At 52.8% G+C, this 13,385-nt stretch overlaps 5 protein-coding genes across 5 annotated transcripts; 3 read left to right on the plus strand and 2 right to left on the minus strand.

Annotated features, from left to right (window-relative positions):
- Positions 1–82: 82 nt before the first annotated feature.
- On the minus strand, positions 83–1,396 carry SPSK_03392 (vacuolar membrane pq loop repeat protein; the record flags this gene model as incomplete). Its single annotated transcript, XM_016730230.1, has 3 exons — positions 83–333; positions 417–1,161; positions 1,232–1,396. The coding sequence occupies 3 exons, from the start codon at positions 1,394–1,396 to the stop codon at positions 83–85; spliced, it is 1,161 nt and encodes a 386-aa protein (XP_016585368.1).
- A 1,334-nt stretch (positions 1,397–2,730) lies between these two features.
- On the plus strand, positions 2,731–3,877 carry SPSK_03447 (uncharacterized protein; the record flags this gene model as incomplete). The annotated part of the gene is made up of 3 exons (XM_016730285.1): positions 2,731–2,794; positions 2,944–3,609; positions 3,708–3,877. 3 exons carry the CDS (start codon positions 2,731–2,733, stop codon positions 3,875–3,877), a joined length of 900 nt encoding a protein of 299 aa, XP_016585369.1.
- A 2,539-nt stretch (positions 3,878–6,416) lies between these two features.
- Positions 6,417–6,845, minus strand: SPSK_03706 (uncharacterized protein; the record flags this gene model as incomplete). Its single annotated transcript, XM_016730540.1, has 1 exon — positions 6,417–6,845. The coding sequence occupies one exon, from the start codon at positions 6,843–6,845 to the stop codon at positions 6,417–6,419; it is 429 nt and encodes a 142-aa protein (XP_016585370.1).
- Positions 6,846–8,125: 1,280 nt separating this feature from the next.
- On the plus strand, positions 8,126–9,681 carry SPSK_03296 (uncharacterized protein; the record flags this gene model as incomplete). Its single annotated transcript, XM_016730134.1, has 4 exons — positions 8,126–8,334; positions 8,420–8,505; positions 8,561–9,364; positions 9,428–9,681. The coding sequence occupies 4 exons, from the start codon at positions 8,126–8,128 to the stop codon at positions 9,679–9,681; spliced, it is 1,353 nt and encodes a 450-aa protein (XP_016585371.1).
- Positions 9,682–11,463: 1,782 nt separating this feature from the next.
- Positions 11,464–13,097, plus strand: SPSK_10524 (uncharacterized protein; the record flags this gene model as incomplete). Its single annotated transcript, XM_016736902.1, has 4 exons — positions 11,464–11,839; positions 11,965–12,427; positions 12,453–12,750; positions 12,843–13,097. The coding sequence occupies 4 exons, from the start codon at positions 11,464–11,466 to the stop codon at positions 13,095–13,097; spliced, it is 1,392 nt and encodes a 463-aa protein (XP_016585372.1).
- Positions 13,098–13,385: the final 288 nt, after the last annotated feature.

Genomic DNA, 13,385 nt, shown 5'->3' on the forward strand with positions numbered 1-13,385 from the left:
TCGAGTGTAAACAGCGGACGGCGAGATGAAAAGCAGGTAATAGAGGGTAGCAGTGGCAGGGGCAGTCGACTATCCATCCTGACTAAACCGTGCCGTAAGACGTCGCCGAGCCGTTGACAGACGAGCCAGCGGTGGGCTTGATGGCGTTGCGTTTCGGCGAATAGAGGCGGAACTGGAAGAATATTATAACGTCCTCGACAATGGTGCCGAGCGAGCCCAGAAGCCACGGCAGCGCGTTGAGGAGGTACTTGCCGTCTTGGGAGTAGGCCACCAAGCTGGCTCCGTAGGTGAAGTTTCCTGTCAGGGACAAAAGGAAGAAGAGCAGTGCCAGGCCTATAACACACAAGTCGTTAGTCAAGTGTATTTGTCCAATTGAGCCCAATAGTCAACATCCCTGTCTCATGCTTTCAGCTTACCTTCACAGGACTTCTCGCGGTAGTTCTTCAAGATCTGCGGGATGCGAGCGCACAGGTAAAACACGGCGCTACAGTAGCCAAGCGCCAGGCCGATCTTGGCGTACACGTCGTCCTCCTTGGACGGCGCCGGGTTGGCAGCATTGCCGCCACCACCATCCACAGGGTCCGTTGCATCCCATGCGCCCATGCGGTACGACACAAAGTAGCCCAGCGCGCCCACAATCCACACAGCCACCAGGCTCAACGTGTTATGCAGCCAAGGGTTGCTGTCGGGGGTCTCATCTTCGCCGGTAATGATGCGGCGCAGGGGATCCAGGCTGGACTCGGACCGGCGGATCGAGTGACGGCGGTGTGAGCCAGGCAGGCCGATGCTGGAGCTACGGCGGCGGGCCAGAAGCGGACTATCGTCCTCGTCCTCCTCGCCCTCCTCGGAAATCACCTCCTCACTCACGTCGTCATCACCACTTTGGCCCGCTACGGCCGTAGACGAGCTCCGACGCCGTGTGCGGCCCTGGCGAAGCAGCCGATCCCGACGAGCGGACTTTGTGTTGTAGTAGAGGCACTGGGTGATCAAGACGATGTCGGCAATGCAGAAGTAGAAGGCGAGGGCAACGGCTGTTGGTGCGAGGCCGGTCCAGAGGGCGCCTGATAAGTTTGTGGCATCACCAAGAAGCCAGACAAAGAGGAATGCCATCGATAGGCCATCCGCGCTTTGGCCCTTGTAGTTCTGGATCAGTTGCGGTAGCTACGGTCCGTCGCGTTAGTAGAGTCGCCTATTTGATCTTCATGCAAACCAAAAGACTCAAAGCACCTACCAGTAGACATATCCATGCTGTTAAGCTGACGCTGCCAAATATGCCAGAGAGTGCTTCCCGGATAGTCGGTTCGGGAGAACTAGTTTTTGACTGGAGCGCCGCAGCGGCGACTGCGGCTGACCGAGCAGCGAGCGTCGCAGCTGCTGGTACGCGAAACACCACCATCGCGGGGGCTGTGAACAGAAGTAAAGATGAGTTTTGGTGTCGACTGTCGTGTTTTGAGAAAGAATCGAGCCGAAAGAGGGGAAGGAAGACGTGAAGTCGAAGAAAAGACCGCGGGCCTTAGAGTTCGGGTGACAGAAGAAGAAGGGCCGAACGAGCGATTGTGCGTCTCAAGGCAGGTGCAGCCCGGCCGCTCTTGCTCGTGAGATGATAGAGAGAGGCGTAACACATAAAATAAAGACGTGTGCAGCGACCAGACGTGGTTGGACAATGTTCCGAATTTGACGTGAAAGTCAAAGCTGAGAAAGAAGAGGAGAAAAGCGGGCTGGTGGCGATGCAGTGTTATCGCGCGCCAAAATGACACAGAGCCAAGGCAAAGATAAGACACGAGCTACGCCATATGACCGCGGCAGAGGCAGGAAAATCCCAACATGGAAGGACCCCAGGTGTCGCCTCCTCATCAGCGAGACTTGAAATTTCCTAATTGGGGCTAGTGCCAATCAAGCTCAGCAATACGGAAAGACACAGTGGTTGTCGCATCTACGCACTATGCGACGTCACGGGAAGAACCGAACAACGATTATGACAGCATAGGATCCAACAATCGATTCTGTCCCGTGCCAGACGCGAGGATTTCGATCATAGCTCACGAGACGTGCTTCTCAAGACATAAGATTCTGACTCTGCGGCCTCAGCCAGCCACATCCTGCCCAAGGCAATCTATTTGGATTAAAACGGCGGCTATTTTCGGATCCCCTGAAACAGTACGAAGTACACGAGACACACGCATTTTACAGGCAGGAGAACAGTGTGCCTGATCCGTTTTCCGCACGTGCCTTAGCACCGCCTCCCATTCGCCCAGTGCAGCCTATTTGGAGCGCAGTGGCTGCAGTTGGCTGTAGCCACAGCTGTTGTTCCTCTAGCAACTCAGGGCAAGAGCAAGCAGCAACCAGTCATATAGCAGCGAACGACCAGCTTCTGTGACAAGCTCAAGCAATTCAGCCCTACCTTTCGGAGCTGGAGGCAGGAGCATTTCTTGGCTTTGCGAAGGGGCTTTCAACAGAAACAACGACTTGACGGACGCATTATAAGAAGCAGGAGCTCGCCAGAAACGCAATACAAAAGGAGCACGCTCAACGTGCTACGCGCCCAACCTCTTGTGTCTCGCCGATCGTCTTGACTTCTCCCTGCCTATCGGATCTCCACCTTTCACCTTCATCTACAACCTTAGATCGCATTCGAGCGTCGATTCGAAAACTGCACAGTACTCACAAACAGTCCGACGACACACCGACCTTGCTCCAAATTAACCGTAACGCATCGTTATTCCTCAAATCATGAAGTTCGCTGTGCCTCTACTGGCATGTGCTACAGTGCTGCCCAGCGTGGCAGCTTGGGGAGGTAAGAAACGAAAATAGTATTAGATGAGAGGTGCATTTGACGGCGTCTTCTGCGATGCAGCATGGATTGCTATCGATCATGCCTCCCCTTCTATGTACACACCATACATACAGGTCATGAATGTGCTTTGCCCTAACCATTCCGCCCAGGCTTCGGGCACATCACGATCGCCTACGTGGCCAGTGCCTTTGTCAAGGATGAGACGGCGACGTACTTCCAGACGCTGCTGCGCAACGAGTCGTCAGACTACCTAGCCAACGTGGCGACGTGGGCTGACAACATCCGGTATACCAAATGGGGCCGCTTCACGGGGCCGTTCCACTTCATCGACGCCAAGGACGACCCGCCGTCCAGCTGTGATGTGATCATGCAGCGCGACTGTAAGAAGGAGGGCTGCGTGATCTCAGCGCTGCAGAACTACACGTCGCGGCTGATTGACGCGGACGGCCAGCTGCCGCCCTGGGAGCACGAGCAAGCGGCCAAGTTTATCGTCCACTTTGTTAGTGACCTGCATCAGCCGCTGCACACGGAGGACGTGGCCAAGGGCGGCAACGGCATCCACGTCAAGTTCGACAATAAGTTCTTGAACTTGCACCACGTGTGGGACACCAGCATTCTCGAGAAGCTGGTGGGCGGTGTACGGGGCTCGCCTTACGGCGCGGCGCGGCAGTTTGCGGACCAGCTGGTGGCGGACATCCGGGGCGGCAAGTTTGTGGCGGAGAGCAAGAACTGGCTGGACGGCATCGGCCTCGCCGATACGGAAGGCACAGCGCTCATCTGGGCACGCGAGAGCAACGCATATGTTTGCACACACGGTATGTGTCTCGACACGACAAGATGAAGCAAACGTTTCATGATACTTTATGAGCCTCGCAAAAATGTTAGCTGACCATTCCATTTTTTCCCCCCGCAGTCCTCCCCCAAGGTCCCAAGGCGATCGTGGGCCAGGAACTTGGCTCCAGTTACTACGACGACGCGGCACCGGTCGTCGAGATCCAAGTGGCACGGGCCGGATACAGGCTTGCGGCGTGGCTGGACTTGCTCGCTGCCAAGATTTCCTCGAGCAAGGTTGGCGAGTTGTGAGGATCACGATTCGGTTTTGTTTCTTGTCGTCATCAAAGTGAGTTAAGGGCAGCCATATGAATCTGTGTATATTCTTACTATGAGTACGGCAGCTGCCGTATGGAGCATTGTGGCGAGCCGTTTGAGATGTGAGTATATGATTATGGGCTAGCGACTGTGTCTTTTCTGTTTGTATTGTTACCTTGTTTCTCTCTTCACGGGACAGAATGCTAGACTATGGACTTATTAAGCTTGTTTGTCTTATGAAGGCCACCGCGTACATAGCTATGTCTCGTTTTTGGTTATGTAACCCGGTCAGTATTGTGATGGTATGAAACTGCAGCATGTGCGGATCATCGCGTTGATCGACGAAAGGGCCTTGGGATCTCCAATGGAGGTTTTGGGAGATACTCAGATCGGACGAACATGGGACATAGTGCGCTTGCTTGCCAATTCAGAGGCGTATGCCGTGCTTTGTAGACAACAAGGTAGGGACTATACGATGTCAACACTTGCATCTGGCTACATACCGCACCCATCGTATGAAATATGAGGTGTAAGAGATGTATACGATAAACATTAGTCTTGAACAAGCCAACGGCTAAGACGGCAGCGAGCATGTGGATGGCTTGACAATTCTGTTGCATCAGACCGAATCGACGAAACATGGGCATGACATGAAAACACAAAAGGAGACAGAGAGGAATGATTATGAGTGGACAAGTTGGGTTTCTGAGACCCGTCAAAGAAGGGGACGCAGGGTTGAACCGACGATACTGATGGGGAGGAGACGAGGCAGACCTGTCCATAGCATGGGTCAAGCCAGGTTTGGTGGTGAAAGAGCGTAGAAGACATCACAAAAAGAATTACGACAGGGTACAATGGGAAGTGGAGGAGAAGGAGAAACAGATGGAAATAGGCAACCGACCATGTCGGAGAAATGACTTGAAGCGGTGAGAAGAACAGACGGCGACTGTATGAAAGGCAAAGGACTAGAAAAAAGAAAAGGGAGAAAAAGAAACGGGGAATATCAGAGCAACAGAAGAGGAAGGTTCACAGACAAGCTGGATAGACATTGGAAACACTGTTTCAGGGTGTCGGGCCAGGGGGACCAGGCGGAGGACGTTTTATGTCAATGTTTTGTGTGAGGCAACAAAAGAGATGAGAAGAGGTACGACATAATTTAATAACAGAGAAATACTATGACGGAAATGTGAGAATGAAAATAAAAAAAAAAAAAAAGTGTTTCATGGTGGCGCACTTGTTTGGTCCGCACAAACCGAAGACGATACGACAGCCGTAGAGGGGACGGACGCAGAGGATGTGGGAGAGACTTCAGTCAGAATAAAAAGTAAATAAACGAAAAAAGCACGCAGTGGCAGGAAGAAAGGAACACTGGCTCCTCGGCTCTCCGCATAAACGCCGCACAAACATATGTCGTACTGGTTCATGGGTTCGCTGTATGGAGACGGCAAGGCAGAGGCTCAGCGGCAATCATAGGACATAGGATGTCCAGCATTAATTGATCTGTCCCTCTCTTTATCAGTCCAAGAGTTGAGATTGAGAGTCCAAGCAATGCATAATGTTTGGGAGGGCCAGTCTCCCGTTATTTCCCCATTTCTTCCGAGATCGCTACATCATCCTAGGTGCGTGACATAGACCCTGGCGACCCAGAACCATCGGTCAGAGAGCAGTGAGAGGGCCCAAATCAACAGCAGCAAACCCCACAAGTCGAGGATCGCCGGCTGGATGAGCAGAACAAGGCATGGCCAGCTAGTTGGCGCATCGACAATCAACAGAGCCAGCCGATCGCCGAGAGCATTGTGTCTGCTTCGGGTCACGGCACAGACGCCGACATCTAATGAGCCGACTGGTTTCTGTCTGGCTGTTGAAGCTGTTGCGATGACATAGCTTTTTGTCGCTTTTTTCCTTTTCATCCATTCATCTATTCATCTTTGTTGTTTTCGTCGTCACTTCCTTTCCTTCTCTCATACAATACATGTCTTCTGCCTCTTGCATCCTACTCATAGAACGTTTTACTCCCTCAAACATGCGCTTACTTTTTGTGTCCACAAACTCTGGTCGAACATGTCTCATCGACGTTCAGGGTGCGAAACCCAACGCGCCTGAGGCCCTGGTTCCAGTCTCCTGGTCGAGTCTCTGTGCGGCCCAGCTCACCCGCCTGCCAAAATGCCTCTCATAGCTGGAAGAGCGCCCTAACAAGCTCGAAAATCCCCCTGGAAGCCCACTAACAGCTTCTCAGCACACTCAAGTCTGCTGCAAGACGCACCTGGTAGCTCCTTCCCCTGATTTGCACCAGAATGACAACATGCTAGCCAATCACAGCATGTGGAATTTTAAAGTAGTGGGGCGGTCCCAAGCACCTGCCGCATCCCCATCGCTAGTGCCCGGAACCCCCCTGCACTTTCCCTGTCAACCTCTAACAGTTCGAGCCGCATCGACGTCAAGCGAAAACAATGCGCCCCCATGGCCCCTCTCTTCTTTTTCTCCTCCATCGTGTTTTTTCCCCATCACCAGCATCCAGGAATGCGGTGCTCGCCTATGCAAGCGACCCCCGACCATTAGACGGTATTACAGCTCGGGCGATGTACCCAGCAACGAGCATGCTGACCAGGTTAAGGACCAACCAGTGTTTGCAGCCCCGTGCCGTCTTTTCCTTGTCCTGCGCCTCATGATCGCCATAGCAGGCGCATCTTTTCTGCTCAGCATTTACTGCTGTTGAGATCGTCTGCGTTGCTGCATTGTCTGTCGTCCCATTATCGAAGAAGTGCCCCCTTTCGACACTCGGCTCCCTGTGCAGCTCGTCGTGTTTGCCCCCTATGATGGACGGCCCCATTGTTCCGCCCTTGTTTTCTGTCTGGTTTTCGCCTTGACTCTTGTTGTTTGTCGTGTTTGTTTGACCTCTGCCATGACATGCATCATCACAGACACACACAGAGCCTTGATAGATTCCCACAGGATCACACATGGATGAAAATCATCGGTTCCCCCCAGCCACAACAGCCAACAGCCAACAGCCTGACAACATGCAACAGGCTGTCTCTGGACTCTCATCGCGTCCGCCATGTCAAGATTGCAAAGTTGCAACGCTGCCACACTCGACAACCTCCACACCATTTCCGCCCTAGCCGTCGAGTGAACCTCCAGCCCCTGGCCTAGTCTCCTTCTTACACACAAAACTCGACGTACTCCGTACAGCCTCCTGTGTCTTCTTCTTTTTCACTAGTGTGATTTAGGGGTCTTGTTTGACCGTTCTCCTGGGACGCCCCTGCACGATCCTGCTGGTAGGCCAGCACTGTCTCTCATCGTGTCTCTTCTGCGTCTCTTGTGCACTGGTGGTGTGGAGATCTTGCATATCCGATGTCAACGTCGGAGGAAGAGCCAGGGCGGCCATAGCCGACCGCCACCGAGGCCCTCACCACTCACTCACCATTCCCAAGAATCTGCATACAACCCACAACCCATGGCTTCGACTCACGACTCACGACTCAGACTCGCGGCTCACGGCCCCCAACCCTGGCTCGCCCACTTACACGACTCTCACAAAATCGCATCCTCGGCATCCTCGTCCCACACCCTGGCCTAAATGGCTGTACCTGGCCGCACTTCGCGATGGCTCCACTTAGGCGCCAAGCTCAGCCAGGCCTGCACCAGCCTGCAACCCCTTCCCCTCGACATGCTTGTCAAACATTGTTGCACATAGCATCGTCTCGTCGTCGTGCCTGGCATATAAAGAGAAAGGCTTGGCTCTCTTGCTTTATTTCTGTCTCCTCCTTTCCTATTCTCCTCAGTCGAGAAACCATCTTGCTTCGCACTTTTTTGCATTCTTTTGTTCGCTTCGTCTTTCTTTTCCTCCACACTTCTTTCGCTTCTTGCTTGTTTCTGAACTGCTGGACTGTGTTCCATTCTATCACTCTTTTTTACAAAGCATCAAACTCGACCGAAAAGGCTTGCCATCACAACCTATCGTCGTGTTTACTTTTTATTTTACCAATACCTTCTTTACTTGCTAGTCAAGCGTCATCTGACATTCATTTTTTACCTTACCTTTTGGCCTTCTTCTTTCCTCGGTCCGGTACCAACTATTTCTCTTTTGCTCTTCACATTTGCTCCCTATATCATATCCTATCCTTGATCTTCACCTGTCCGATCCGTCGATCGCCAACCACATCACAGCCAAAACATAAAACATACATACCTACAGGACTACGTCAGTATCTTACGAAGTACACCTTCACCACCGCCAAAATGATGTTCAAGTCCGTTCTCATCACTCTCGGCAGCGTTGCCGCCCTCACTGAGGCCTCGGCTATCAAGCGCACGCCGACCAAGGCCGATGCCAACTCTGTCAAGCGTGCCAGCAACACCTGCCTGAACAAAAACGCCGTTCAGACTGGCAGTTTCGTTACTGGCCAGGTCAACGATGTCGCCGCCGACGGCCAAACCAACTCTGAGACGTGGGTGTCCTTTCCGTTTTTTTAGTTGTTATTTATTTTACTTTTTGGGGTTTCCCTTTCACATTGACTTTGTCTAACAAATCAGAGATACTTCCAACTTCATCAACTTTTGCTCTGGCCAAACCCTGACCAACGGTCTGCAAATCAAGTCGGGTTCTTGCAACGGCATTGGTGGGTTATGGCCTCTACTTCTCATTCCCTTCCTACAATTGCTAACAAGTGTCAGTCATGGGCAAGATCCCTGCCTCAACAAACATGGTCTCCACCGTCATCCTAAACCCTAAGCTCAACGACAACCTCCCCGCGCTTACGGATTTCAATGTTACCCTGACGGTCGCCAACCTCAACCTGGGCACATTCACCAACGCCACCAGCACCTACTACTCGGCTCCCCAAGACCTGGAGAACAACGGTAACATCATCGGCCACACCCACGTGACCATCCAGGACGTTGGCAACTCGTTCCAGTTCACCACACCCCTCGATGCCAGCCAGTTTGTCTTCTTCAAGGGTATCAACGATGCTGGCAACGGCCAGGGTACCGTCACTACGGCTGTCGCCGGTGGCCTGCCGGCCGGCAACTACCGTGTCTGCACCATGTCTTCGTCCGCCAACCACCAACCTGTGCTGATGCCCGTTGCCCAGCGCGGTTTCCAGGATGACTGCCGTTACTTCTCTGTCGGCGGCAATGGCGGCAACAACAACGGCGGCGGTAGCAACAACGGCTCCGGCAACAACAACGGCTCCGGCAACAACAACGGCTCCGGCAACAACAACGGCGGCGGCAACAACAACAACTCTGGCAGCACTACCACCAACAACGCCGGCACGGGCAGCACGGGCAACAACAACGGTTCCGGTAACAACAACGGTTCCGGTAACAACAACGGTTCCGGTAACAACAACGGCTCTGGCAACAACAACGGCTCTGGCAACAACAACGGCTCTGGCAACAACGGCGGCGGCAACAATGGCAACACGGCAAGCTCGACCACTGCCAGCAGCAGTGCAGCGGCCACCTCCCAGTCAGGTAAGGAGATGTCCCGCTCCTCCAAGTCGAGCTAGGCCACTGCTAACTATGTTACTGCTATAGCTAACAACAATGGCTCGTCGTCCTCTTCGTCGGGCGCCATCGCTGGTATTGCGGCCCCTGCCGTCACGGATTCGGGTAACCCGGACCGGCCTTTCGAGGTCAACGGCGACACCTTTGTCAACAAGAGCGCGGCCGTGCAGCGCGCCTGCTCTATCCAGAACAACTTGTGCGCTAACGCCGTCAACTCGGGCAAAGCCTCCGGCTTCACTGTCGGCGACTGCAACACCCAAGAAGGAACGTGCAACGCGCAGTAAATGGAACCGGCGATGACTGGTAACGTTGGCGTCGACGAAAGTTTTGTGTACTTGGATGAACAAACTTTCCACATGTGTACTAGTACTGCAATTACGACCTTTTTTTGTACCTATTTCCCTTTGTGCTATGTCATGTTTTACATTTTTTATGTCTCCCCGATGATGTGTTCCCCGTCGGGCTTTTTATTTCCTATTTGCCTCCTGTCTCACTTTCACTTCTTTTTTTCGGCAAGGACGGATCTTTTTAGCCTACTTTCGGCCTCCGTTCCTCTTAACTGAGCATTCTTTTCTTCCCAATGAAAAAAGACTTAAGAAAAAAGGGAATGTCTAGGAGAGGTATTAGAATGAGAGAGATGTCGTTTTCCGGCTCAAATTTTGATTAAGATAGGATCGGGTGAATGGTTATGAAAAAAGGGGGGGACAAACCCGACTTGCAGAGATCTGAGAAAGAGGTCGCTCTTGAGAGACAGAGTGCAAACGAAGAAATCAAGAAAGTCTAAAGCTTTTTCCCCAACCAAAAATCATATTCGCCACGTAAAGCGGTAGAAATCGTACGTCCTTCTGCAAACGGTGACCCGACTTTTGTTTGTGGCTGCGACAGTACCAGGCTATGCAAGAGGCCTGTCGCGAAATTGCAACCAGACGAGCCGAGTTGAGGTACAACAGGACGAAGGACGAAGTAGAGTAACATCGTCAGTGACAGTGTCGTTGTACATACACCAAACTGGGTCCACCACCATCCCGTCTCCAATATCTCGGCTGCAAAAGGTTCCTGGGTGATTCAAGCGGACAAGTCCGATCACGTAGCACAAAGGACAGGAACACGGCCGACGACACTTCTATGCGAGGCGTTACAGAGCCGAGCCAGATAAATAAGAAAAACCTAATGTTATATAAAATCACGGCAGGCGGCAGGCGGCAGGCAGCGGACAGGACAATATTGGATGTGCTCCATACGTAGCCTTCTGTTTTTAAGATCCCTTCTTTATTTATTTGGTCAATTGAGAGCCCTCCCGTAATTCTGTCTCTGTCCGACTCTTGCGTTTGCTTGTTGTCAATGCCAAACTCACCGCCGGCACTGCCTCCGTAGCCAGAAGTAAATGGATTTCTGGGGACACGAGAACTTGCCGATGCAGGACATCTTGAAGATGAGAAACAAAATTGAGAAACAAAAGGCCGAAACAGACGGTGACCAAAAAGACGGGCCTGTTTTACCATCGGAGACTTTTCCTTGGACAGCCATGATGGAAAGGTTCGTCGGACCATCTCGACCCATCTTTGTGTCTCTCTTTGTAACTTTGGCCCGTCGATGTCGCCTCTCACTTTATTCTGTATTTATGTCTCCTTTCCTTTTGTACATGTTAAATGTTTCTCATATCATTTTTTTCGTCAACGGCTAGTATGTTGCAGAGGCCGACGGAGAACAGAGGCACTGTACCCGTTGGGCCGTCGATCCGTTGTGTCGCTGTGTTTCTGTATATGGGATATATTTCATACCTCCCAGAGAATGCTCTGGTTTGACAAAATATGAAATATTTTCGAGACAAAATAAAAAGAACAAAAAGGGAAAACAGGGGAAGGAGGCTAAGCTATCATTGACGAAGAAATCTATATATGACGAGGCACTTTTCTCGTTTCTCATCCTTCCAGAATCAGTCCAGACCAAGGCAGCTTCCTCGATCGTCTCGACCTTTTCCTGTATCTTCATCGCCCACTTATATCTCCCAAATTCATATTGATTGCCACTCATTTTTGCCGCCCCCTCTCACTTCCACAGTCATCATGAAGTTCCAGTGGCTGGCTACCGGCGCTGCCATGGCCCTCGTTATCCTTCCCGTGGCCGCTTCTCCTGCCCGTCGTGCACCTTCTCTGTTCCATTACGACGGCAATGAACGCTTTAACAGCCAACTTGGGAAAACCAATGAGGCCCGTCATCGTCACGATGATTCCAAGCGGGATTACCGTCTGTCTGTCCCAACTGCGGAGGTCCAAACGGGCGGCGTGACCGAGGAAGTGACGGTGACGACGACGACGACCATCACGGATGTGCCCAGCTCGAGCTTTTACCGCTCCAGTGCTTCGTCCATCTCCAGCTCCAGCTCCATCTCCAGCTCCAGTTCGACTTCAGCTGACGCTGCTCACGGAACCAGTTCCAGCTGTGGGTTGCTCCTTCCTTTTTCACCTATTGCTTTTCTTAATTTCTTTTGTTGTGCATCGTGCCTTCTCGTTAACAAATTGTTGGCAGCTGCCCCTGGCGTCATCGGCTACACGTCCGTGACTAAGCGGCCGTCCCCTTCGACGACGCCTGTCATTTGGTCCTATCAGCCAGGCGTGACATTCAACACCACTGTGGCTGTGGCCCACACGGTGACCGCATCGTCTTCACCGACCTCGCATTCTTCTGTCTCACCGTCGTCGGCTTCGTCTTCGTCTGCTTCCGAGACGACGGTGACCGAGGTCACCACAATTACAACTGTCACGCTTCTGACGACTGTGTCGACTCTGACGCCTGCGAGTGCGTCGGAATCGGCGTCGTCGTCGTCATCGGCACTCGTCTCGCCAAGCAGGCTCTCACCGTCTGTGTTGTCCTGGTCGTCCCCGCACGTGTCCTGGTCGTCAGTGCCCTCTACGTTCGTCACTCTCTCGGTTTCTTCACCAGCCAACTCAACCACTTTGTCGTTCATCTCGTCGGCCTCCTCGTCCTCATCCTCGTCCACGTCCACGTCCACTGCACTGGCACTCTCAGGTACGCTCTCGAGAACAAACTCCAGCACGTCCCGGGACACTTGTCATGAGGGAACACCGACGCCATTGTCGTCTTCTTGGTCTAGTTACTGGTCGTCAACCTACTACTCCCCCAGCGCATCGCCGTCTAGCTTGCCGTTTTCGTCGTCGTCGCCTCCTCGCTGGCCCAACTCAACCAGCAGTGCCTCCACGTCGTCGTCCACCGACTTGTCGGGCACCACCCTGACGTCGAGCATCAGTACCACTACTTCTTCAGTCTCTCCATCGACCCCGACCAGCGGCGGAGTCCAGCCGCTCTTCAATGCCACGTCGTCGTCTGTGCCGGTGCCTTGGTCGGTTTCTTCGTCTTTGTCCGCCTCTGTGCCGTCCGCTTCATCCATATCCATTAGTAACCGTTCTGTGCCTTTGTCGGCCAGCTCGACTTTGAGCAGAGCGCCTCAGTTGTCATCTCTCTCGCTGTCCATTTCGCCTTCCATTACACCGTCTGCTTCCTTCTCGGTGTCGCCGACTCTCTCTCCGAATTCGTCATCCCTTATCCCGGCCTCTACTCTCTCCTCCAATATCTCATCGTCCTTCATCCCAACTTCAATCGTGCCCACATTGAATACCTCATCTCTAATCCGGTCTTTTGCGACCCAATCCCCCCCGTCGTCCTCGACTTCGCTTTTTAGCCCCGGCGAGCGCCTCGCTACGGCACTACCGACTGACAACGCAGGGAACACCTAGCCCGCTCCCAACGACTACGGCTAGTGGTCTCTGGTAATCTGACCAACAGTATGCCAGGCAGGTTCTTGGTAGTCATCCGACTGACGGATCGCCTGGATGTCTGGCTGCACGGCAAGCTATAGGAGTAGCGTCAGGAAGAGGGATAGTATAGCCATTTCCCATCGGCGAACTCATGTTACCGGCTTGCATAGGCGGGTGCGGGGTGTTGGATGGTGACGAAAGGTGGAACTTGC

Source organism: Sporothrix schenckii, assembly GCF_000961545.1.
Source record: "Sporothrix schenckii 1099-18 chromosome Unknown Cont47, whole genome shotgun sequence".
Classification (NCBI taxonomy): Eukaryota; Fungi; Ascomycota; class Sordariomycetes; order Ophiostomatales; family Ophiostomataceae; genus Sporothrix; species Sporothrix schenckii.